This window comes from Callorhinus ursinus, unplaced genomic scaffold (assembly GCF_003265705.2).
Source record: "Callorhinus ursinus isolate GAN/ISIS: 27379988/994484 unplaced genomic scaffold, GSC_fseal_2.0 scaffold5, whole genome shotgun sequence".
In the NCBI taxonomy this organism is placed as follows: Eukaryota; Metazoa; Chordata; class Mammalia; order Carnivora; family Otariidae; genus Callorhinus; species Callorhinus ursinus.
The window spans coordinates 57,627,813-57,654,820 of NW_027397067.1; the positions used below are offsets into that span (position 1 = coordinate 57,627,813).

At 34.3% G+C, this 27,008-nt stretch overlaps 1 protein-coding gene across 5 annotated transcripts in view; it reads right to left on the reverse strand.

The window, feature by feature from the left end:
- CSMD3 (CUB and Sushi multiple domains 3) overlaps positions 1–27,008 on the reverse strand; it is a 1,170,304-nt gene that overhangs the window by 995,088 nt on the left and 148,208 nt on the right. For all 5 annotated transcript variants that reach the window (XM_025871014.2, XM_073893120.1, XM_073893119.1 and 2 more), the window contains exon 3: positions 2,937–3,049. In XM_025871014.2, the coding sequence (XP_025726799.1) occupies positions 2,937–3,049 (113 nt within the window). The remainder of the gene's footprint in view (positions 1–2,936; positions 3,050–27,008) is intronic.

The following is a 27,008-nucleotide window of genomic DNA, read 5'->3' on the forward strand; positions in this document are numbered from 1 at the left end:
GAAATCAAGAGTGGGACACTTAATTGACTGTGCCACCCAGATGCCCCACTAATGTATAAACAAAGCTTTATCATAAGTATGTATGTATATGAGAAAATATAGTATATAGAGAATTAGGAACTATCCACGATTTCAGGCATCCACTGAAGGGCTTGTAACATATACCTTGTGATTAAGAGGCGACTACTATACACAAGCTGGTCTTGACAGAATCATTGGCCATGGTTAAATAAATAAATACTTGCAGCTGTTCCCTCTGTAAGATGTTATATAGTGTCCCATGGTATGGTAGGACAAAAGAAACCCATCCTTACTCTCCCCAACCCCCCATCCAAATATCTCTGGAATCAGTGAATATGTCATGGGACAAGGCAAAAAGAACCTTGCAAATGTAATTAAGTGTAAGGAATTTTACACAGGGAAGATCAGACTTGATTACCCAGGTGGGTCCAATTTAATCACACAGGCCCTTAAAACAAGAACTTTCTCTACTTGAAGTCAGAGATGTGCTTCAGAAGGGGAAGTCAGAGAGATTTCGAGTATGAGGAGGATGCAGTGCACCCCTTGCTGGCTCTCAGATATAGGGCCCAAGTACAAGCAAGAGAGAGGCCTTCGGGAGCTGTGGGCACTGGTAGAGCCTTCTGATAAGAGACCAACCACCTGACATTTTTATTTCAGCCCTGCGAGACCCTGAACAGAAAAACTAGCAGAGACCACCAGGATTTCTCAGTTCCAGAACTGTGAGTTAATATATTTTCCTTTTAAGATGCTAAATTTGTGTTTATTTGTTAGAATAGCAATAGAAAACTAACAGAGGATAGAAGGTACCATCACAAATCAATGCTTGAAGATGTTCTCTAGCATGAATACCAATCACTCAATACTATATAGACACCTAATACCTTATATTTTAAGGCAGAACCTCCCAAACATATATTTAAATGTCATGAAGATCTACGAATCCATTTTTACAGAAGCAGGAACGACAGAAATTTAATGTTGTATATGTAGAAAAAATGGAGAGCTTTGAAAATATTTTTGAGTATTTCTCATGAAGCTTGACAGTCAAGCCAGAAAACATGGTAACATCCTAACTCATCTTCAGTGTTACTACATTTTCAGTGTACTTAGTACTTACTGAAAGAATAGACTAACCTAAAATATATTTATACTTTGATGAACAGAATACAGGTTTTCTATTAAGAGTTTTAATGGAAAATTATTGTATTACTAACTCCTTCAATATTGCCAAAATTACACTTAAAATTAAACCTTTGTGTTTGTAGTGTTTTGAACTATGAATTAAGTTGCCAAGATAAAAATAGTCAACTATTGTGAAAGCACCTTAGAAAAATAATGATTTCTACCAGCACAATGGAGGGGAAAAAAAGTCTTAGAATGCAGCCTTCCCTGCTAGACAAAAGATAGTTCAGAAATGTATTGGGTAGAAAATAGTGTTAAAAACTGCAGTGATGTGTCATTATTTAGGATATAAAAAAGAGAAAATATTTTTACTCAATTGTTTGTTAAGGGATATTTTTTCTAGAGAGAAAGAGAGCACTAAGATGAAATGTTTGATTTAAAACTTTCCCCACATGCAAACTATTAACCTTTATACTAAAGCAGTTCTACTTTACATATGGTCTCCAGTGTGCTCTTTAAACATATCATATTTTGAATTATTATGTGCTTTAGAAAGTAACCACCCCTGCTACTGTATCTCTATCTATATTTGTGTATCTCTTAGGATGATTTTAGATCTGGTGTGATGCATTGTCCTGGGGATTGTGAGTTGAAATTTCATATGCTATTCCTGTAGGTAGGAAGGGGCTCTTCCCTAAAGGAGGTGCAACTTCATTGTCAAATCCCATAAAAAATATTACCAGTCCATGACCTCCATCTGAAACCTTCAGGAATAGAGCATTTTTATCATCAGAATTTATAAATAAAAAAGGAACACCTGCAGATTCTGTACATTTTTAACACCACCAGCAGAGCCTGTGGTACCCCAAATTATCAAACAATATTTGTATAATGAAACATGAGTATCCACACTATGTGGGATAAATAAAGGTTATTAGTGGCCTCCAATTAGTTCAGGTCAGGCTTTGATGCCAAATTAGTTTGTTCACCTTCTAGATAAAAGCTTTAGTTTCAGGAGCTTCTTAGTTTTCTTTTCTGTGGTTTTAGGGATTATGGATCTGTGGGACTGGAAAGGCTGGTTTTGAATGAAAGATGCAAACTCTTGTCTCTTAATAGACATTTTCTCTTGACTAACTTGTGGAGAAGACAGATTACCAGGTTATTTTTCCTTTTTTTTTTTTTTTTTAAATAGACAAGGATATTTTCTTTTTTTTTTCTTTTTATTTTTTTTCAAGATTTTATTTATTCATTCATGAGAGACAGAGGGAGAGAGAGAGAGAGAAGCAGAGGGAGAAGCAGGCTCCCAAGGAGCAGGGAGCCTGATGCGGGACTCGATCCCAGGACCCTGGGATCATGACCTGAGCCGAAGGCAGACGCTTAACCATCTGAGCCACCCAGGCGCCCTTACCAGGTTATTTTTCTAGCAGAGCAAACAGGGTGGAATCTGCGATGCCTGAATCTTGAATCAGACCTTATTTCCTGTTACTTTCATATTGTTCGCTTTTGTTAATGTCTAACCCCATAATGGTTTCGTGGTCTCATTTCCCAAGAAGATTTAAGGGAAAGATTTTCCTCTGTTCAGGTACACTGCAATGAAACATGAAAGCCTACTCATTCTAGCATTTTATTATATGTTAATGATTATTAAGAAGGTGACTCTCAGGATAGGATTTGAGATAACAGGATAAACTGTATCTTCCTTCCTGGTGATTCTTCTTCCATTTCCATCCTAGAGAATTTTGGTTTGACTCTATTAGACTGGGCAGTGGTCCTTTTATATTGCCATCACTTACCTTCATAATATACTTTAAATCCATGAGCGCTAACTGCAAAATCACTGGTCAGACGTAGTGAGAACACAGATTTGGTACTCGTCACTGGCGGTGGCAGATGGAATCCTGTTAACCTAAAAACATAAATGGAATTAATTGTTAGTATTATAGACATTTTACCTAATAGAGTTGAAAGAGCATTAAAAGTCATTTTATCATATCCCTAAGCTTTGTATAAGTAGGTGTGTATGTGTGTGTGTGTGTGTGTGGGTGTGTGTGTGTGTGTGTGAGGATTTATAAACAAATTTATCACATATTGATTGAAAGTCACTCATCAAAAACAATTACTGTAGATATATATAAAGTTATTTACATACATGTGAATGTGTATGACTATCATATCTATTACATATATCATCTCTACGAAAATACTGATTAATTTAGACTTTGGGAGATGAGTTGTGAGAGTATGTGTTTTTAGTATCTTTTGCTCCTTATTTTAACAACTGAATATTCAGAAGATATTTTTGTCAAATAAATAACTTTCCTGATAGTTTAGAATATATTTACACAGTGGGGAGTTTTTATTAAAATTTAATATTAAAGGAAGAGATGTGCTCTAAATAAATCTTGAAACTGAAAAGTCTACAAATGATGTGATTTTTGTTTTATTAGATTCTAAACTTTCAATAAATTCTATTAAATTTAATAGTTGCAGATTACTTTTTGGTTATATGTCATTTTTAAAAAGATTTTATTTATTTATTTGAGAGAGAGAAACTGAGTGTGTGTGTGTGAGAGAGAGAGAGAGAGAGAGAGACAGAGCACAAGGGGGGTGCATAAGAGAAGCAGACTCCCCACTGAGCAGGGAGCCAGATGTGGGCTCTAGTCCCAGGACGCCAGATCATGACCTGAGCCAAAGGCAGATGCCTAACTGACTGAGCCACCCAGGCACCCCTATACTGCATATTTTTATAAAACAGATATTTGATATTTTTTATCCTTATTTTATTAAGTATTTTGCAAATAACTTATTGTATATTGTTACAAGATTGATTATACAATTGATTTACAATTGATACTTTGTCTAAACTAGAAAAAAGAAATTAAAATTAAAAAAAAACACCTACACAGGATATAATTTTACTAAAACTAATGAAATACATAATTTTTAATTTTTCTATGAATTACCATTTATGTTATTTATTTTCTCATTTTTATTATTAATATAATAAGAATTAGTAATTTTATGCAATGGAATTATACTATTTTTTATATACTTGCTATTTTTGCCCAACATTGCACATGTAGGATTAATCTACATTGAAATTACCATATATTTCATTGCTAGATAGCAATAATTCTCATTTGTCTCAGGTGTGTTTATACTCTAAAAATTATTAAGAACCCCCAAAGATTTTGTGGGCTAGATTTATCAGTATATACCCTATTTAAATTAAAACTGAGAATAATTTTTTACATGTGCATTTATTAATTTAAAAAATAACCAGGATAGTGCGCCTGGGTGGCTCAGTTGGTTAAGCGACTGCCTTCAGCTCAGGTCATGATCCCAGGGTCCTGGGATTGAGCCCCGCATCAGGCTCCCTGCTCAGCAGGGGTTCTGCTTCTCCCTCTGACCTTCTTCCCTCTCATGCTCTCTACCATTCTCTCTCTCTCTCAATAAATAAATAAAAATCTTTAAAAAAAGAAAACCAGGATAGGCACATTGCATGTTGACATAAATCATATTTTAATTCAAAATAATTATCTTTTCCAAAACAAAAATGACAAGAATGTATTGTATTCTGTTTTTGAAAATCTATTTAGGGGCACCTGGGTGGCTCAGTCATTAAGCGTCTGCCTTCGCCTCAGGTCATGATCCCAGGGTCCTGGGATTGAGCCCCGCATCAGTCTCCCTGCTCACTTGAGAGCCTGCTTCTCCCTCTCCCTCTGCAGCTCCCCCTGCTTGTGCTCTCTCACTCTTTTTCCCTCCCTATCAAATAGGTAAATAAAAATCTTTAAAAAAAAAAGAAAGAAAATCTATTTAATATCTGGCCTATTAACAGAAATCAGTTGGATTCTCATATCTAGTTCTTTTTTTTTTAAAGATTTTATTTATTTATTTGACAGAGAGAGAGACAGCAAGAGAGAGAACACAAGCAGGGGGAGAGGGAGAGGGAGAAGCAGGCTTCCCGCTGAGCAGGGAGCCTGATGCGGGGCTTGATCCCAGGACCCTGGGATCATGATCTGAGCTGAAGGCAGACGCTAATGACTGAGCTACCCAGGTGCCCCTCATAACTACTTCTTTATTCAATATTTTACAATATGTTATCTTGGTGGATGGGTATGAAGAACTCTGGCCTCACATATGTAGTTTGAAAAGGGAAGAGAATTCTAATGGCTTTTGCAGATAAGTGGATACTCTTCTTTGATAGTACACAAAAACTTTACAAGTTAGTTGTAATGTTGAATTCAAACCATATCAATTAATTTTTATACGCTGTGGCATTAAAATTCATTGCTTCACCTTGTTTCTATGATGGGTCCTTTTTACCCATGCAATTTTTAACATGTATTAGTACTTTGGAATACATTCGTTCTTTTTTTTTTTATTCATTCAGTGATTTTGATCTTCTAAATGTTGATACATTTTATTATAAAGTATCAAAAAAATCACATTTATTTTTATTGCTACCTGATCTCATTAGAAAAATCTTTAAACTTGGGGAAGCTCTAAAACTTACAGTAATGGATTGAAGTTTTCCAGAATTCTAATTTTTTACTTGGAAACTTAGATTTTTGTCATAGACAACAAATCCTGTCAATTGTTTTCCCTTGAAATAAAAATTCAGGTTCACTGTTTGTGTGTGTGTGTGTGTGTGTTGGAAAAAATATATAACAAATACCCAAGTTTGACTAACTGTAGTTTATGTTAGTCACTCGAGTAAAAAGAATGTTCCATGAAAATGTGGCCAGTTCAGTTGACAACTCAATTATGCAACTGTTTTTCCTTGGAACAACCATCATATTTTGGTAGGCATAAGAAGGTTCTATGTTTTTTTGTTTCTTATTTTTTTTATTTTTTGCGTACTTTCCATTTTGTTACACAGGTCATTTAAAAGTGGGGAATTACAGGGTAGACATTTAATGAAATAACTACAGCATCAACAAGAATATTCTTAAGTACAATGGAATTTTTTTCCACACTGAAAGTGTGTGACAGTAAAGAATACAATGACTAATGACTATTTGTACAGTTTGAGGTCACTAATTGCGAGGTTTTCAGGCACCAGCAGTTTTACCCACCATTACTTTTGTACCATGAGGACAAATGTCAACACAAAGAAAATGGTGTGAATAATGTCTCAGTGTTATTATGGAAACAGTTTTGATCTTGTGGACCCCCTAAAAATGTCTCAGGACCTTCAAGGATCCACGGATCACATTTTGAGAACCACTGCCAAATAGGAATCTATTGCAAAAAATATACCACACCAAATTTATACATTCTATTGTTGATGGACATTTGGGTTGTTTATAATTTGTGTCTTCATCAACATTCTTGCAAAAGTTCACTTGTACACACTTACTTGGCAGTTCCTCTAGTGTTTTAAACTTTTAAAGCTTTAAATTTTCCTCTTTCTGCTGCATGAGCTACATGATTTCCTGTTTCGCTCATGATTAGAAGTATATCTCTATGAGTTGCTTTAGTTATGTCTTCTTACCAATGTATATCTCATTTGCATTTCAATTAGATAACATTTTCTGTATGAATTTAATCCTTTGAAATTCTTGAGATTTGCTTTATGGGTCCGATGTTGTATTTTTTATTACATGCCTAGTTTTCTTATAAAGGAAAGCATATTATTTTTCTATTCCTAATCCAAATTACCATAATCTTAACACCCATTATTAATTAGCTCATAGTTACATAGGTCTTGGTAGAGTGTAGCTCAACTGGTTCTCTGCTTTGAGCCTCATGAAGCTGAAATCAAGGTGTTAGCTGGGCTGCATTGCTTCTAGAACCTTGGGAGCAGAATTTGCTTTCACTTCCCATATAACACTGTTGCCAGAATTAAATTCTATGCAGTTGTAGGACTAAGGTTCTGTTTCCTTGCCATCTGTTGACTTGGGGTCATTCTCAGCTTTTAGAGATTGCTTGCAGTTCTCAGTTTGAGACCTCCTTCCTCCCTCTTCAGAGTCAGCAAGGGGAATCCAAGTTCTCATTCTGTAATTCTCTTTGGCCTTTCCCTCTACCTCATCCTTCAGCTGCTGCCTCTTCTGCCTCCAGATGGAGAGAGTTCTCAACTTTTCTACGCTCATGTAATTAAACTGTGTTCAAATTGATAATTCAGATATCTTCTATTATAACATCTGTCTCAATTCCATTTGCCAAGTTATTTTTGCCATGTGATATATTCACAAGTTCTTAGAGAACCATTATTCTGGGATCATTCTGGCTCCTATAATGGGTATTTATCATTGGCTAGGAACAGTGTTCAATATATCTTTTAGATAAATTTGTTAATCATGTTCAAGTGTTCTCTGTGCTGACTATATTTTTAAAATCTGATCTACTAGTTACTGAAAGAGATATGCTAAAATCTCACAAGAGGATTATAGATTTTTATATTTTTCCTTGTAGTTATGTCATTTTAAAATATACTTGGGGGCTACATTAATAGGTGTGTACAAGTTTAAATTATTATATTTCCTGGCAAATTGAACATTTTATTTTTTATGAAGTGCTATCCTATTTTGTTTCTTTTGGGGAGGGGTGCAGAGGGAGAGGGAGAGAGAGAATTACTTAAGCATATTCCATGCCCAGCACAGAGCCTGATGTAGGGCTCAATCTCACAACCCTGAGATCATGACCTGAGCTGAAATCAGGAGTCAGATGCTTACATGACTGAGCCACCCACATGCCCCTAATCCATGTCTAATAATGATTTGATCTTAAACTTTATCTTACCTGGCAGTAATAAATCTATAACTTAATTTACTAGAATTAGTCTAGAACATCTTTTAACTTTCAACCTTTTGGCGTCCTTATTTTTTAAAAATGTGTCACTTATGACCAGAATATACTAGGCTATATTTTTATATACATAAAACATGCTTTTATAAATTAATTATATAATATTGGTCTTTTGTTTATAAATATGTTCAATAAACTATAACTTACAGAGGATTACAACAAATCAAAATTGCACATACTGTTGAATTTTCACAAATTAAATATTTCAGATCAAGAAATAAAACACTGCAAGAAATAGTGAAGGTCCGCTTATGTTTCCCCCCATTCATTACAATCTCACTCCACCCCAGAGATAACCACTCACCTGACTTCTAGCTAAACAAATTAATTTTGCATGTTTTAAAGCTTTATATAAATGAAATTGTGTGTAATGAAATTATTTCACTCTGACTTCTTTTACTCAGCCTTATGTTTGTACTACTGTAGTAGTAGTATGGAAATTAACTTTCATTTCTATATAGGATTTCATTTTATACTTCAATCTATTTAGCCATTCTACGGCTAGTGGAGTTTTCTTTTTCCAGTTGGGTCTTTTATAAATAATACTGCCATAAACTTCTGTTTACATGCATACATACATATTTCTTTAAAAAAAAAGATTTTATTTATTTATTTGACAGAGAGAGGCACAGGGAGAGGGAACACAAGCAGGGGGAGTGGGAGAGGGAGAAGCAGGCTTCCCGCTGAGCAGGGAGCCCAATGCGGGGCTCGATCCCAGACCCTGCGATCAATACCTGAGCAGAAGGCAGACACTTAACGACTGAGCCACCCAGGCGCCCCATACATACATACATATTTCTATTGGGAATATATCTAGTAGTGGAATTGCAGGTTCATGGAGTAACTAGTTATTAAATAACTTTCTAGATGTTTTAAAACTTCTTGATATGAAGATGTATAAATAAAATATTTCTCACTTTAAATGCTCATACTATTTTTTTCACACAAAAAAAGACAAAAACAACCAAGAAACATTGTCAGGAAGGAAAAAAAAGGATGAATGGTTTTGCAGCACACAAGAATTCTGAAAAACTACTTACATCATAACCCGCTATGCTGTTATGACTGTTAGATTTGTACACCTAACGTTACATTTTGAGTGATGGCCCTCCAAAATTACCCAGGCTCTAGTCCCTGGAATTTTAAAATATTTCACCTTACATGACAAAAGAAATGTTATAGATGTGATTAAATTAGGATTTTAAGACTGAGAGATTACCCTAGATTATCTGGATGGGTCCAGAGTAATCACAAGGGTCTTTAGAGGGAAACGGGACTAATGATGTGCTATATTTTGGCTAATTAAATTTAAATTTAAAAAGGGGGGAAATAAAATTAATTAATTAAATTTTTAAAAAGGGAAACAGGATCCTAGGATCGAGCCCCACATTGGGCTCCCTGCTCAGCAGGAAGCCTGCTTCTCCCTCTCCCACTCCCCCTGCTTGTGTTCCCTCTCTTGCTGTGTCTGTCTCTGTCAAATAAATGAAATCTTAAAAAAAAAAAAAAGGGAGGGGGCGCCTGGGTGGCTCAGTTGGTTAAGCCACTGCCTTCGGCTCAGGTCATGATCCTGGAGTCTCGGGATTGAGTCCCGCATCGGGCTCCCTGCTCAGCGGGGAGTCTGCTTCTCCCTCTGACCCTCCTCCCTCTCGTGCTCTCTATCTCTCATTCTCTCTCTCTCAAATAAATAAATAAAAATCTTAAAAAAAAAAAAAGGGAAACAGGAGGGTTAGAGAGAGAGAGTAGGAGACGGGATAACAGCAGTTAGAGTGATGTGATTGCTGGCTGTGAAATTGGAAGAGGGATGTAAGGCAAAGAATGGCAAGCAGCCTCCACAAGCTGGAAAAGGCAAGGAACAGATTCTCTTCTAGATCCTCCAGAAGGAAGACAGACCTGTCTACACCTTGATTTCAGCCCAGTTAAGCCCATTTTGGGCTTCAGTTTTCCAGACTGGCAAATAACAAATTTATGTTGTTTAAACTATTAAGTAATTTGTTGCCCCAGCAATAGGAAACCAACCCATAGCTGTCTTTTAGATTTGGAATATAGATTTTTTTAAGTGTTTAAAATATTAACTTATTCTCTAGAACCCCTTAGACCCTAGTGACCACTCTAAGTTACTGAGACCCATGTTGATCTGCAACATGAGGAGATTCAAAGCCTACTAGTGCAAAATTTGACAGTAACTTTAAAAGAAAAATTTCTCTGTACAGGTGAAATATGCAATTTCACCCTCACATTAGAAGGCACAAGAGAATGGGAGAAATTAAATAACTTGATCAAGTTCATAGTAGAGCCAGGTCTAAAACTATGGCTTATTGTGTCCCATTTTCTATCGAACATGCTGTTTATCCTGTCATTGTCTTTGACACACTGATTAAATCCAAATATTAAATATAAAAATAGACACAATTATTTTACATGCAATCTCATTTTACGCCCATTCATGTATATTAAATAATCAATATTTTTAGACAATATTTAGGACACTGTACCATTTAAATTACCCAAGATGATAGTGAAGGACAATGCAGAGTATGTTTTCCTTTTTTGGAAACTAGTTTTCTGCAGTTTTCTATAAATAATCAGCATGAGTGACATGTTGCATAATGTAAGATTCTTTTCTTTCTCATTTCAATAAATAAGGAAGGATGTGTTTTAGACTTATTTCCATGATAGTTGCATCATTATGTGGATTTTCACTAACTTGTTTTCCTCCTTCCTGTAATACATTGCTTGACTGATCTGAAAATAAACACTTTCAGTCACGAAGCCTATTATTGAGCTTCTATTTTTCTTTTAACTTTGTAGATACTATGTTTTTTACAAATTGGAGGTTTGTGGCAATTCTGCATTGAGCAACTCTGTTGGCACTGTTTTTCCAACTGCATTTGCTCACTTAGTATCTTTGTGTCACATTTTGGTAATTCTTGCAATATTTCAAACTTTTTCATTATTATATTTTTCATGGTGACCTGTGATCATTGATCTTTGATGTTACTATTAGACCTTGTTACTATTAACTGACTTGCTGCAATCTCATGATAAAACTTTAGGGGTTGAGGAGTTGCTTCTTATGGATGAGCAAAAAAAATGGTTTCTTGAGGTAGAATCTACTCCTGCTGAAGATGCCATGAAGATTGTTGAAATGACAACAAAGGATTTAGAATATTGCATAATTAGTTGATAAAGCAGTGGCAGAATATGAGAGGATCGACTCCAATTTTGAAAGATGTTCTGCTGTGGGTAAAACGCTACCAAACAGCATTGCATGCTACAGTGAAATTCTTCATGAAAAGAAGAGTCAATTGACATGGCAAACTTCATTGTTTTCTTAAGAAATTGCCACAGCCACCCCAGTCTTCCGCAACTGCAACCCTGATCAGTCAGCAGCCATCATCATGGAGGCAAGACCCTACACCAGCAAAAAGATTATGACTCACTGAAAGCTCAGAGATTGGTTAGCATTTTTTAGCAATAAAGTATATCTTAAATTATGTCCATTATTTTTACATAATGCTATTGCACACTCAATAGACTATGGTGTAGTGTGTAGACACAGCCTTTTTTTTTAAAGATTTTATTTATTTATTTGACAGAGAGAGAGAGCACACAAGCAGGGGGGAGCAGCAGAGGGAGAGAAGCAGGCTCTTTGCTGAGCAGGGAGTACAGTGTGGGGCTCGATTCCAGGATCCTGGCATCATGACCTGCGCTGAAGGCAGATGCTTAACCAACTGAGCGACCCAGGTGCCCCTAAACACAGCTTTTATATGCACTGGGAAACCAAAAAAAAAAAAAAAATACATTTGACTTGCTTTATTGCATTATTCACTTTATTGCAGTGGTCTATAACTAAACCTTCAATGTTTCTAAGGTATGTCTTTTCTTGACAAGACTTCATTTATAAGTTAATATTTATGTGTGATTATTTATTAAGCATCTCTCTTCTCTTTTGGACACTAATCTTTGTGAAGTCCTTGGAATTCACTAGTTTATCATCAGTGCTTTCATGCAGTACATATCATGTAAGAGGTCCCTCAATAAATAGCTGTTAATTTAATGAATTACAGTGGGTGGTAGGAGAACATGAACACCATCAGAACACTTTCTTTTTCAAACCAAAAACTGTTCTTGTAACAGTGTTCTCAAGAATCATAAGAATGTAAGGGGACTTCAATTGTTAAGAAAATTCAGATAGTCTATGTAGAAACTCCTGTTTAGAAAGACTTATTTTTCACCATAATATTAACCTCAAAAGTTAAAGGAAGATCATATATCTTATGCACTTCTATTTGAAGTACCTTTCAGTTACTTTAAAACTATAGTTTTAAAACTTATTTTTCAGGTAAAACTAGTATGATTTTTATTTTAATATGAATTATAAATTACAATATTTAAATATACATGTATTACACTTGATCTTAACATGTCTTCTAGGTAATCTGAAAGCATAACATTTTATGGATAAACATGATCTTTTCCCATAGAGTCATTTGTACTGATTTGGGTACTTGTACAATTTGGTGTTTTGCATATATTGATTGTTAAATTAATAAATTATCAATTGTATTTCCTCATATTGTTGTATGGTAAAATTGCATAGTGAATGACATTTTAGTTCCTTTGAAAAGAATACTAGAGTGTAACTTTATTTTCTCTGACTTATAACTGAAGAAATCACAGTTTAGAAATGATCAGTAAATAGTTTAAATTCATACTGTTGGTAAGCAGTGGAACAAAGATATAAACCCATAACTTCTAAGTCCAATCTATTTCTTTTCCCATGATGATTTTTCTCATAAGGAACGTGATTTTTTTTCATGAGGGCAGGATGCATATTTAACTCCTCTTTGTTTCCCCACAATGACCATATAAATTTCTTAACAGATATTTAGAATAGATAAAAACATAATTTTACTCACATGATGGCTTTAAGTAGTTGAAACTGGTAAAAACTGTGTTACAGTTTTAGACCTGGCTCTACTATGAACAGTAGTTTTTTCTTTAAGCATTTCCTCTTACAAAGATTCAGGACATTAATGATGTTTAACACTGTAATAAGTAAATACTTTTAGGGAGAATTAAATAATGAACTTATAACTTTATATCAATGAATAATATGAAAAATACTAAAATAATTATTCAGTAATTAATGCAAAATTGAAATTTAAATTACAAGAAAGTCATTTATAATGTCAATGTATATGCTCTTTAAATAAGAGGCTGTTTAAGAATTTTTAAAAAATTAATGTCAATTAATGTGCCATTTTACAGCTTAATATAATGGGAACACTTAGAGCATCAAGGCTGATGGATAAGAGTGTTACCTGTCTCATTACGTAAATAAGGTTATCAGCTCTTAACAGTGAGATGTTATTTCTAAGATAACATCTTAGAATTCTAAGTAGATATTTAAATATGTGTGTGTGTATTTAATGTCCCTATCAGTCAATTACAATATTTTAAACTTTCTCTAGTTAGAGAATAAATGTAAAAAACATATTTTTAAGTTAAAAGGCTATTAGGATATTACTGCTTATAATGAGATTGGGTGGAAACAGACATGGGGAGTGGAAAAGACAAAGAGAGAGAGAACAAGCTTTATTTTAAAACAAAGGTGGTAACATTACCCCAAATCCCAGGAATTTGTGATGGTTAAATAAGAGAATTCACGACAAATGGCACGGTATATTTTCTGGAATCTAAGAAATAGCCGCTTAGTGTTAGTTTCATTAGCACTATGACTCAAATCCACTTTCATTTGCATTCCATGTCATGCTTTGGCTAGGATAAATTGTATTATAACACCAGCATTATCATGGTAATTTCTCATTACTCACAGTGAGAAATTTGATATGAGTTATCTTACAATTTTACTCTGGTTATACAGTTCTTAAAAATGGTCCAAGTGATTTACAGGGAATTCTTTGCTGAAGTTAACTGTTAATCTATTTAATTTCAAAATGAATGGGAAAACCACAGGAACAAGTAGATATTTAAAGCAATGACTGTTCTGTGAGAATAAATCATGCATATCCTATTGATATTGGGTACATGAAGCACAGCACAAGAATTCATGGTTATGTCAAGATGTCACTAATTGTAATATCAAAGGAAAAGATGGCTGTGGCAATATTTGAATAATTATATCATTTATTGGGAGTAAATGAGCTGAAACTTCTCTCAAGTATAAAATTCCTGAAAAAGGCATCTTGTGTGAAAAAGGCAAATTCACAACGTTAGGAACATGCGCCTAGGTATAGGTCTAGATATGGAAATGAATATAGATACTGATATACCTATGGATATGGTAGGGATTGGGGTAGATATAGATATGACGATGAACATAATAAGATAGACCTAGAAAGGTAGTTGACTAGTATTCATTTCCACTCTTTTATATTCTTTCCACTGTATCAAAGTACCGGTAAATCTTGGAATTACGCTTGCCAGAATACATCTCTTGCCAGCATTGTTCTCTATTAGATTTTGCCACTTCCATAAGATTTGGAATGTGAATTAAAAGTGTAAGTTATTATTATGTCTTGGCAGGTAGGTGCATGGAATTTAGCAGGTGTTAGAGGTGAGATTTTTCTGTCACCTTATCAGAATTCTTTAAAGCAAATGATGTTACAAACAATTGAGCTCATCACGGGGTTTCCTACAGTTTCTGCAAATGTCTGATTTCCTGAAAGCTGGTGAATGTTCTCCATGACCTTCATTCCTCAACCTTAAATTCATTATTCTTGTTATTATTTTCTTTGTTGTTATTACATATTTTCATGCTTTAATTATTTCAGGATTTTTCCCTTATTTTCTAAACCCTAAAGATGCACAAATATTATAAAACCACTATTCCGGGAGAAAACTTTTTCTTCCCTCAAAAACACAGTATGAGAATGTCATCAACTCACTGTATCTAGAGTTACTCCATTTACATAAAACTCATTCTTACACCAGTCAGAATTGCTAAAATTAACAAGACAGGGAACAACAAATGTTGGCGAGGATGTAGAGAAAAGGGAACCCTCCTACACTGTTGGTGGGAATGCAAGCTGGTACAGCCACTCTGGAAAACAGTATGGAGGTTCCTCAAACAGTTGAAAATAGAGCTACCCTACGACCCAGCAACTGTACTACTGGGTATTTACCACAAAGATACAGATGTAGTGAAAAGAAGGAGGACATGCACCCCAATGTTCATAGCAGCAATGTCCACAATAGCCAAACTGTGGAAGGAGCCAAGATGTCCATCAATAGATGAATGGATAAAGAAGATGTCATTCATATATACAATGGAATATTACTCAGCCATCAGAAAGGATGAATACCCACCATTTACATCAACATGGATGGAACTGGAGGGGATTATGCAAAGTGAAATAAGTCAAAGAAACACAATTATCATATGGTTTCACTCACATGTGGAACATAAGGAATAGTGCAGAGGACAATAAGGTTGGTGGTGGGGAACTGAATGGGAAGAAATCAGAGAGGAGACAAACCATGAGAGACTCTGGACTCTGGGAAACAAACTGAGGGTTGTGGAAAGGGAGCAGAGTATCTGGGTGATGGGCATTAAAGAGGGCATGTGGTATGATGAGCACTGAACTAATGAATCATTGAACATTATATCAAAAACTAATGATATACTGTATCTTGGTTAATTGAATTTAAATTTTAAAAATCTGAAAATAAAATTAAAAAAAACAACATAAACTTATTCTTTCCAGTGACTTTGGAGTTTCATCTTCAGGATCAACATTTTATCCAGGACCTATGCAATATATTACTAGAAAGTTTCTTCAAAATTCAGCATTTTCAATTTTTTCTCTATCTTGTGCAAATATTGCCAAACTTTCATAATGTCCCTTTTTTCTGATATTTTGTTTTATTATTTTATTTTATTATTTATTTTATTTTTTGGTTCATTGAACTGCTTATCTTTAAAGCTATAAATGACCATAATTCCCCAAAGACAGTGTAGTTGAACCACTGAAAACACTTGAGGTGTTTTGTACATGCAGTTATAGTGGGCAATTAATGAATGCCAGACACTTAAATCTACTTTACAGTGTCCCCAACTTGCATAATCACCTGCAATTGTTAATGAGTGTATTTTTTTCCAAATTTGGGGTTTTAATAAGTGTTGAAGTTATGACTATAAGCTTGGATTCTAGAATATACAACTGGAAAACACATATTCTACTGCTTATCAGCAATTTGAGATTGGGTAAGGTATTTTATCCCAATAAACTATGGAATTATCCCATAGTTATATTGTGAGGATTAAGTGGGATAATGCTTGTAAAAATTTAGCACAGTGCCTAGCACATGCTAAATGCTATTTTTACCATAATTTTGGTGATAAACCTACCCAGGGCTCATCTAATTAGTATAAAGACATTAAATGATAACTCTGGTGCTGGACTTCCTGGAGTAAATCTCAGTGTTGCCATTTGCTATTGTGCGACATTGGGCAGGTTACTTCTCTCCCCATCTGTTTTCTCACTGGCAAGATGTTAATGAAGATAGTTCCTACCCCTAAAGTTTTTGTCAGTTTTAAATAAGTTAATACAAGTACATCACTTGGAATAATATCTGGCATTTAGCAGGTATTTGCTACTATTGCTGTTCACCCCTGATAACAGATGTGAGAATTAGAAAGTTCTTTCATAACCAATCAGAATTTTCTTCCTGTAGCACCCAATTAATGATACTTACAATTGACTTGGATTATGTAACTAAGTGTAATTCTTCAAGCATGTGGTATTATGCTCTTCTAAATTGGGTTTTCCTCCCTCCAAGTTTAGCATTCTTTTTTTTTTTTAAAGATTTTATTTATTTATTCATGAGAGACAGAGGGAGAGAGAGAGAGAAGCAGAGGGAGAAGCAGGCTCCCAAGGAGCAGGGAGCCCGATGCGGGACTCGATCCCAGGACCCTGGGATCATGACCTGAGCCGAAGGCAGACGCTTAACCATCTGAGCCACCCAGGCGCCCCTCCAAGTTTAGCATTCTTAGGGCTTTTATTTTGGGTATAAAATTAGTCAAGACCCATTATATGCTGCTTGTTTAAAGTAAATGTAAGACAGAACTATGAGCAAGAAAGAGATGAAAACATTTATTACATCCCCAGTCATTGATAAATCTTTGCAATTAGGAAGAGGGAAGGAGAGAAAACGGAGGAAGAGATGGGATGAGACCATATGTGTCTTTAGAAACCTGAAATGCTTGACATTGAGTGAGGTGATCCTCCCCCCATACCTGCTACCTTTCTCTTGGTACATTCCAAAGACCTCTAACAGGCAGTATTATACAAACCTTATCATGTGAATTTTACTGTATTTCTTACGGTCCTCTACGTTCACTAAGAAAAAAAAGGACCCTACAAAAGTATTTTGTATTCTTCCATATTGACAATTGTTTGATCCATTTATCCAATACACATAGATAAGAGTTTAACTCAAAATTAATGGCTCATTCTGTTTCTCAGAAAGATATTAGCAAAACACAAAAATTATATGACATGTTCTTTATCTATAAAACATGGCTATATTAGAAGTTAGGAACTTGCGCCTATATTAGAAGTATGGGATTTTGTTTGTCTATTTTTTCCAGGTATTAATGGTTTGTTCTTAAAAGAGAAATGACCACACTTTTAATCAATGTCCCTACAGAGATATATAATATAGATATATATGTTCTATGTTCTATATTTGATATGGTCCAATGATGAAGACAAATTAAAATTTTATTTAACCTGAAATGGCTTTGGGAAAGATTTTGAGATTCTACACTACTCACCAGTTTTATGGACTTAGATATAGCATTAAATTGTACACAGAGTAAATAAAGCATTGCAGTTGGAGCATTTTAAATAAAGCTTTATGCTAGTAATGATTAAAGATGTTTTGATAAAGATACTATACAATTTAACCTAAATATTCTAAAACTAAGAAAAGTAGGGGCTCTTTTTCAGAACAGGTTTGGTTCTGTTTTTAAAACGGTATTTTGTCTTCAAAGATATCAAATAGAAGCAATTGAGAATATAACTACCCTAACAGAGTGTACATAACCATTAATTTTACCCATTGTGCTCAACATCACTTTCCTATAAATTTTCACAACTGTCTTTGAGGTGATTATCTCTTTATATATGTAAATATATACACACAACATGTGAATGACATAGCCTTTTGAAAACGTTCTCTAATGATTTTAGGTTAAATAAAATTATAATCTGTCTTCATTGGAATACATCATAAAGAAAATATTAATATGAGAATGTGGTGACATAGAACATATGTGCAATCATTTCTCTACCTAATTAGTGTATTTGGACATGATTTATGAACTAATTTAGCGTTATCAAATAATAATTTTATGTCAAATGCAAAATCATCAGTCCATTAATTGATTATTTTAAAATAATCGTAATTCAGATCCAAACATGTTAAATTGGACAATTGTTTAAAATTAAATATTAAATTATATCTATATTGTAATGGACTGTCTTACTGTATATAAGGTATTTTTTAAAAATCACTTACAGTATCAAAAGAATTATAATTGAATAATTGAATTTTATACTTCATAACACTGAAGATGATTAAATCCAATAAATATGAGCAAATATAATTAGAAAATGGTATAAATATTCTGTTTTATTTTAGAAATAATGTCTTTATGTATCTTGATGTTCCAAGTTTAATATCCTAGGGACTCTTAAGTAAACTCTACACTCAACATGGGGCTTGAAATTACAACCCTGAGATCAGCAGTTGAATGCTCTACCGACTGAGCCAGCCAGACACCCCAATATTCTAGGCCTTCTTGAATGATATTTACTAACATGGAAAATAACAGTCAATGATATGTTAATAAACTAACAAATTATATAATTTCATTTTAATATTTTAATGGAAATATGACTTGAAGTTGTACTCGATATTGCACTATGTCTCCTGTTTACCTGTTTTAAACATAAAAGTGTCCTGTAGTATGTGTTTTTTTCTGTTACCAGTAAGTTAATATTACAATATTAAAATTGATTAGAATAAAGTTACACCAGAATATTGCAATCATTTAACATTTCCTTGATAATTATGAGAGGAACTCATTGGGACAATTGAAGTATTTTATTTTTAACATGAATTGAAGGAGAATGTTTGAGAATCACATGCCTTTTTTTTTTTTTTAAGATTGATTTTTTGGGACTCCTGGGTGGCTCAGTCGGTTAAGCATCTGACTTTGGCTCAGGTCATGATCTTAGGGTCCTGGGATCAAGCCCCATGTGGGGCTCACTGCTCAGCAGGGAGTCTGCTTTTCTCTCTCCCTTTGCCCCTCCCCCTGCTCATGCTCTCTCTCTCTCTCTCAAATAAATAAATAAAATCTTAAGAAAAAAGATGACATTACTCTGGAATGGCTATAGTGTTTTCCACATAGAAATGTAGGGTAATATTAGACATTCTAATTCTAATTGAGTATTATACCTTAAAATAGAATATAAGTATATAAAATAGATTTCAGATCTACATATTAATCTCCATTCCCATTAACTCTGTTTAAATTTGGATCTTCATTTTTTTTATCTAAACTCTTTTGATAGACTCTTATCATGAAGTCCTTCTGCTTTTAGTCTTACCTCCCTGTGATCTTAATGTTTACTCCACAGTGTCCTAAAGTGACAATTTATAAATATTTGATTATGGTGTACCACCTTACTTTGCTATTTATAATCCTTCAATAACTCTTTTTTTTAATATTTTATTTATTTATTTGACAGAGAGAGAGACAACAAGAGAGGGAACACAAGCAGGGGGAGTAGGAGAGGGAGAAGCAGGCTTCCCATGGAGCAGGGAGCCTGATGTAGGGCTCGATCCCAGGACCCTGGGATCATGACCTGAGCCGAAGGCAGACACTTAACAACTGAGCCACCCAGGCACCCCAACACTGAATCATACATTGGATGAAGTCTGTACCATTAGCTTTCCAAGCTAGTGTTTTCTGTGTTTTTCAAATTTAATACCTGGGCAAAATGCTCCATCCATTCTAACCATTTTGCAAGTAACCCCTACAAGGAGGGAAAAAAAAAAAAAAAAAAAAAAAAAAAAAAACCAAAGCAAGCAAACGAAACCAAAGGAAAGCAAAAAATAACTGGAATGGGTCAGTTATTTATTAGTTGTTTGTCATTCCCATACCCTTTCTTTCATACTCTGCTCAGTTATCTATGCCAACTGCCTTTCTCATGGGTTCTTCGTATTAGGAGGCAAGTTGAGAGATAAGAAATAAAGGGGAGAGGAGAGAAGGCATTATTCCGCCTTTCTTTCTCTTCCTTTTGTTTCTGGAGAAACTATGGAAGTGGTTGCATTGCTTTGATGATCTCTGCTTTTATCCTAGCAGCAGTCCTTTCTTGGCAGTTCTAGTAGTGACCGTGTGGTTCTCTATGGGGGCAGCATCTGCTGGGTGGCTTGCCCCCTTGGCTCCAGTGCCCATTAAATCCACCTCCTTCCATGGTAATAGCACTGTGCACAGCACAGCAGTCAGTATGTTCTGCATTCAGGAAATCCGAGCTCCTTTCTTCCCCCAATTCCCAGGGGTATTTCATTCCTATAGTAAATATTCTCGGGATTGCTTCTTCTCCTTTTGCCTGGTTTTGCTCTTCAAGCCTTTTAAAACTAGTCCCGTGTATTAATGGCCATCTGTTTGTTTTCCCAGTTATATCCTGCCTAATAAGAAAGAAGGAAGGAAGGAAGGAAGGAAGGAAGGAAGGAAGGAAGGAAGGAAGGAGGGAAGGAAAGGGAAGAAGGAAAGGGAAGAAAGAAAGAAAAGAAAGGCTATTCCTAAGTAGAAAATGATTTTCTAATTTTTTTCACAAAAGAGATAAGAAGAATGAGAAATTAAATTAATAAACAAATACATTATTTTCCATTTTTACACTACCTTATTGATCATAAAATTAGATCACTCTTTTTTTTTAAATATTTTATTTATTTATTCATTTATTTAAGAGAGAGAATGAGATAGCGAGAGTACATGAGAGGGGGGGAGGGTCAGAGGGAGAAGCAGACTCCCTGTTCAGCAGGGAGCCGGATGCGGGACTCGATCCCGGGACTCCAGGATCATGACCTGAGCCGAAGGCAGTCGCTTAACCAACTGAGCCACCCAGGCGCCCCTAGATCACTCTTTTAATATTATTTTTCTTGGGTAAAGACATTTCTATATATGATGTGCTATCTTCATTGCAACTGAATTTATGTTTATGTAGGCTTAATTTTGAATAATGTTTTACTCACTGTACTCTGTGAACTATTAGATACATCTTGTTGCTATAATGTCTTAAATTAAATGTGATATCACCACATGTACATGCAAGGCTAAATTAATTTTAGCTAACAAGGACAATCATATTACCTTGAAACATCAAATTAAACATGCTTTCAAAATTAAAATATTTATGTCAGCAAAAGGCTTTATTTAGCAGCTTTTATGCCAAAAAGCAGAACTATTTTAACTAATGAAATATTAAGTGCTACCAGTTTTCACTATTTAAGTGTTCACCATATATTATATCATTATTACCATGACCTATATGGCTGTATATGACTTTATTTTTATTATTCCATTTTGCAAACAGAGAAATGAGGGCAAAGAGAAATTGCTGGTTAGAAGACACATTGTTAGTAAAATGGCAAAACCAAAAATGAAGCCCATGTTCTTTTTGCTGGTCTATGGGGACTCTTAGTTAATTTGGTAAATTTTTAAGAAATTGATCAGTTTTTCCAAATTAATCTGACAAGTTAATGTTAGTACTTAACTTGAAAGTGAGTCCTTAAAATTAATCCATATATCTGGCAATTATACAATCACATTGTCCTGAGTAGCTTCAGTGAGGTAACAAATCAAATTCAGTGATTATTACCAGAAATAGGAAAAGAGGAAATATAGAAAGCTCATATTGACTATTATTTTAAGAAGCTTAGGCATGAACCAGTTACGGAGTTAATATTTGATACATTTAATTCATAACACACTGTGAAGATGGCCTTTTTGTACTCTTATTTTCCATAAAATTTAGAGAAGTGGTTTGCTCTCCTATTTTTTTTGGTGGAAGAACTAGAATTCAACAAAGGTCTGTCTGACTCTAAAATACATGTTCTTTCTACCCCCACAATTTAAACACAAGGTGGAAGATGAAGAAAAGAAAAACTTTTGAAATTTAATTTTGGAAGCAGAAAATACCTTCCTGTCAAAAGACATTAAGATGAAAATAACCCGGTTCAAAGAGTCTAAAATGAGGTTGAAATGAATTTTATAAAATACAGCTAAAAGTATTATAAATAGATTAAGAAGCTTGAAAATATATGTAAAAATAGACAGGAAACTAATGCAATTCCCCCCAACTTCCAAATAAAATGTTTTCACTGATAATACAAGTGTTTATTGATAGTAAACATGTTACTGGATTCTAGAAGGGATTTCCATGAAAAGAGCAATGGAATTGAAAAGGCAATTAGTGTCGCATGGATAATACTATTGGGTATAGAGAATACCAAAAAGTTGGTGGAGAGAAATTCTCTCTCCTCCTTTGTTTCTTGGATAAAGATCCTAAGATCTGTGCAAATCAGAAAACCAGTCAACATTTCCCACATGTCTCTCCAGAGTTTTCCTATCACAGAAGCCCTCTTTCTACATTCTAGGAAACACAAAATCCCAGAAAACAACCAGAAAAGAAATTGGGTAGCTTCTTGGTGAACACTGTACAAGAAATAAAGCATTTTATTGAAGGGGAATAATAGGAAGAAATATGGTAGTGTTACTTTCTAATAAAATTAAACACAGTGTTATTTATACTTGCCCTTCTATGCAATGATAAGAAAAGCATATCAATGTTTAATAAGAATAAATAAAATGTTTTATGTTAAAATATTATAATCTTTACATATTTTTGAATTAAATTATGTTTTATTAAATTAATATGTTAAACTGAGGGGAAGAATTCTCATGTATCTATTGTTGATTTTAAGAAATTAATTATGGGGCACCTGGGTGGCTCAGTCGTTAAGCGTCTGCCTTCGGCTCAGGTCATGATCCCAGGGTCCTGGAATCGAGCCCCTCATCGGGCTCCCTGCTACGCAGGAAGCCTGCTTCTCCCTCTCCCACTCCCCCTGCTTGTGTTCCCTCTCTTGCTGTTGCTCTCTCTGTTTCAAATAAATAAAATCTTAAAAAAAAACTCATTATTACTGGGGTGCCTCGGTGGCTCAGTTTGTTAAGTCTGCCTTTGGCTCAGATCATGATCTCTGGGTCCTGGGATTGAGACCCACATGGCTCCCTGCTGTGCAGGGAGTCTACTTCTCCCTTTCCCTCTGCCTATTCCCCCTGCTCATGTGCTCTCTCTCCCTCTCTTTCTCTCTCTCTCTGTCTCAAATAAATAAAATATTTTTAAAAACCCAAATTAATTACTACAAAGCTAGAGATGTTACCCTTTTAGATGTCATAAATTATCATAAATGTCATTATTATAAAACTATAATATTTAAGTCAGTGTGGTATTAGTTTAAGAGTTAACAAATAAACCAGTGAAATAGAATAGAAACTAGACACAATACCATACATAAATACTTACTTGATTTGCAATAAGCTGAGATACAGTTAAGATTTATTTTCTATATACAGTGCTGAGTCAAGTATATACTCATATAGAAAAAATGAGAACAACAAAAAACATAAACCTTGTTCTCTACTACATACCATACACAAAATCAATTCTCTATAGATTGTGTATCTAAACGTTAAAAAGTAATAATAAATAACATATCAGGAAATATCTTTGTGACCTGGAATAAGCTAAGATTTTTAAACTGAAACACAGAAGATTAATAATAAAGAAATTACTTAATAAATTACACTACATTAAGAACATCTTTTTTTTAAAATATACAATTAAACTGAAAAGTCAAAGCATATAGTGATGGAACTCTTACCAATAATATATTTAGAATCCCTACAAATTGTTAACAAATGAAGTAAAAAGCCCACAAAAAGGATGGGCAAAGACTTGAGTAGCACATTATATAACAGGATACCCAAATGACCAATAAGCATATAAAAAATGTTCAACACTGTTAATCAGTAGGAAAATACAGATTAAAACCAGGATGCTAATGCTACTAAAAACAGTAGGTCAAATAAAAATAAAATAGGAGACAATACCAAGTGTTGACAAGGACGTAGAACAATTAAACTTTCAAACACAGTTTGTAAGTAGTACAACTAATTTGGAAAAATGTTTTGGCATTATCTCTGAAGAGCAAATTGTGCATCTAGCTATATAACCAAGAGAAATGTTTAAACATGCTCATGAGAGTACATGTATAAGAATGATTATAGCAGCACTATTCACAATAACTGCAAACTGGTAACAATCCAAGTATTCATCAATAGGAGAACAAATAAACTTACATATACTCATAAAATGTGAAACCATATAGCAGTGAGAATAAACTACAACTGCACACAATAATATGTGTGAATTTCACTAACATTATATTGAACAAAAGAAGCTGTAGGAAAAGATCACCTAATGCATCTTTCCATGTATTTACACTTAAAAACAAGCAAAATTAGTATCTCCTGTTACACGTTAGGGGAGTAGTTACCCTGAAGGGAGGGGAAGGCTTTTGTGATTGCAATGTTCTTTTCTTGATCTTAGTGTCAATTTCATGGATGTAGTTCTTTGACATAGTTCATCAAAATCAAAACATTTAATTTGGGCTCTTATGTGTATGTTCTTCAATAAAACATCTTAAAACATAGCATACAAATGAAAATAAACACCAGAGGAGGGGAAAAGTGTCATAATAAGGAAGGGAGCATTTAGTGATTTTTTTTTAGCATAAAAGAAGGTTCTAATTGTCTATGAAGTGGAAGAAATTTTTTTTCTTGACGTCTATAGTACAAGAAGAAAACATATATAATATATATATGTGTATTAGCACACTGGATGGAAATGTATGTTGGAATTAGTTCATAGAACATATCAAAGTTAACTAAGGGACCTGAAATGTGTGAAATTTGCTTAACAATTTGATGCTATAGTAAATCAGATAGGAAAGATATATACTAGTTCAGTAAATCATCCCAAGAGAATATTAAGTTTAATCTGGACAATTTAATGAATTTAAAGTATTATTTATTTGAACTTTGAGTATAGTTATAGTCATCTTTTACCTACTCACTGGGAAAATATTATTGAATATTTATAGCATATTGGTATTACATTAAATATCAGAGATGTAAAGACAAACATAGTCTCCCTTAACCACAAAGACTTCAAACCTATTTGAGACCAACATTATATTAATTGTTTTAATATCAAATTTTACATTCTTGGTAAATAACTATTTTATTTTTAAACAACTATAGAATTTTTTGTGATGAAAATTTATTTTTGTTTCTTGTAACGTGTACCTGATTGACCTACAAAATTTTAGTCCTAAATTTTACAGAGAAATGTCAATTTTTGGCTAATTATAGCATGCAAAAATTTAGATGGGACAGTAAGCAGAAGAGGCAATATGTTACAAAATAAAATTGATTGATATATACAAAGTTGAATTTTTTAATCAACAGGCCTTGATCCAATGTACGGTAACATATTAGCTAAATGAACTAATAGAGAATAAAATGATTAATTAGAGGGTATAAAAATAAGACTAATACTATAATGAATATTTAGTTTTGAAATGGGGTAAGGAAAAGCATGATGAGAAGAGCATAATTAGGTCAGCATTCACAAATGAAAATTTAGGGGTGCCTGGATGGCTCAGTTGTTAAGTGTCTGCCTTTGGCTCAGGTCATGATCCCAGGGTCCTGGAATCGAGTCCTGCATAGAGCTCCCTGCTCAGCGGGAAGCCTGCTCTTCCCTCTCTCACTCCCACTGTTGATGTTCCCTCTCTCGCTGTGTCTCTCTCTGTCAAATAAATAAAATCTTTTTAAAAAATGAGAATTTGGGCTTTTATATGTAAGTGTTTCCTGATTTTCATTTGTTCTGGGCATTAATCCTACTAGGACTCTCTCAAAACATATTTTGACAATACTTAAGTATTTTAAGTTAGAGGAGGCTTTTTCTAGACTAAAAAGTTACTGATATAATAATAGTGGGATTCACTTTACATTTTATAGACACCTCAAATATAAATTCATATGATCATTTTCAATGTTATTTTCAATTTGACCTAAAAATTAAGAATAAATGGATCAACATGGTACATCATGTTTCATAATAAAAACTGCTTTTGAGCCAAAACCAAGACTCAGATGTTTAACTGAGAGCTACCCAGGTGCCCCTCAATCAACAAGCATTTTATTGAACACCTGTTATGAATTAATCAATAACCTAAAACATACTCACCATCTAATGCAGTACCTCACTATTTTGCATGCTCATATCATCCCAGGACAGGGTAAGAAAACTTAAAGAGATCAGATGAAGTTTCCAAGTATATCAGCCCATCTGTGGAGATGTGGATTAAAAGCAAAGGGAGGGCACCTGGGTGGCTCAGTCGTTAAGCGTCTGCCTTCGGCTCAGGTCATGATCCCAGAGTACTGGGATCGAGGCCTGCATTGGGCTCCCTGCTCCGCGGGAAGCCTGCTTCTCCCTCTTCCACTCCCCCTGCTTGTGTTCCCTCTCTCGCTGTGTCTCTCTCTGTCAAATAAATAAATTTAAAAAAATAAAAAATAAATAAAAGCAAAGGGAGATGCTGACGGTAGAGAGCCTAGAGGAACTGGGTTACATGTTAGGTAAAATTCAAGGGAAAGATCAGAGATGAAAAATTCATAAAGCAGAATTCAAGGTCTGGCTGTATGTAAGGGTTATAGAGAGGACGGTAAACAGGAGGGAATCAGGAGTAAGAAAAGGTTAAGAAGAGGAGATTCCCCTGCAGATGTCTGCACACATGCACACATGCTTATATCAAAATGTTACATCCATGTCTTGCTATTTATATTCAACTTGTTAAAGTAAGATAGGAATGAAAATAACACTTTTTTCGACTGA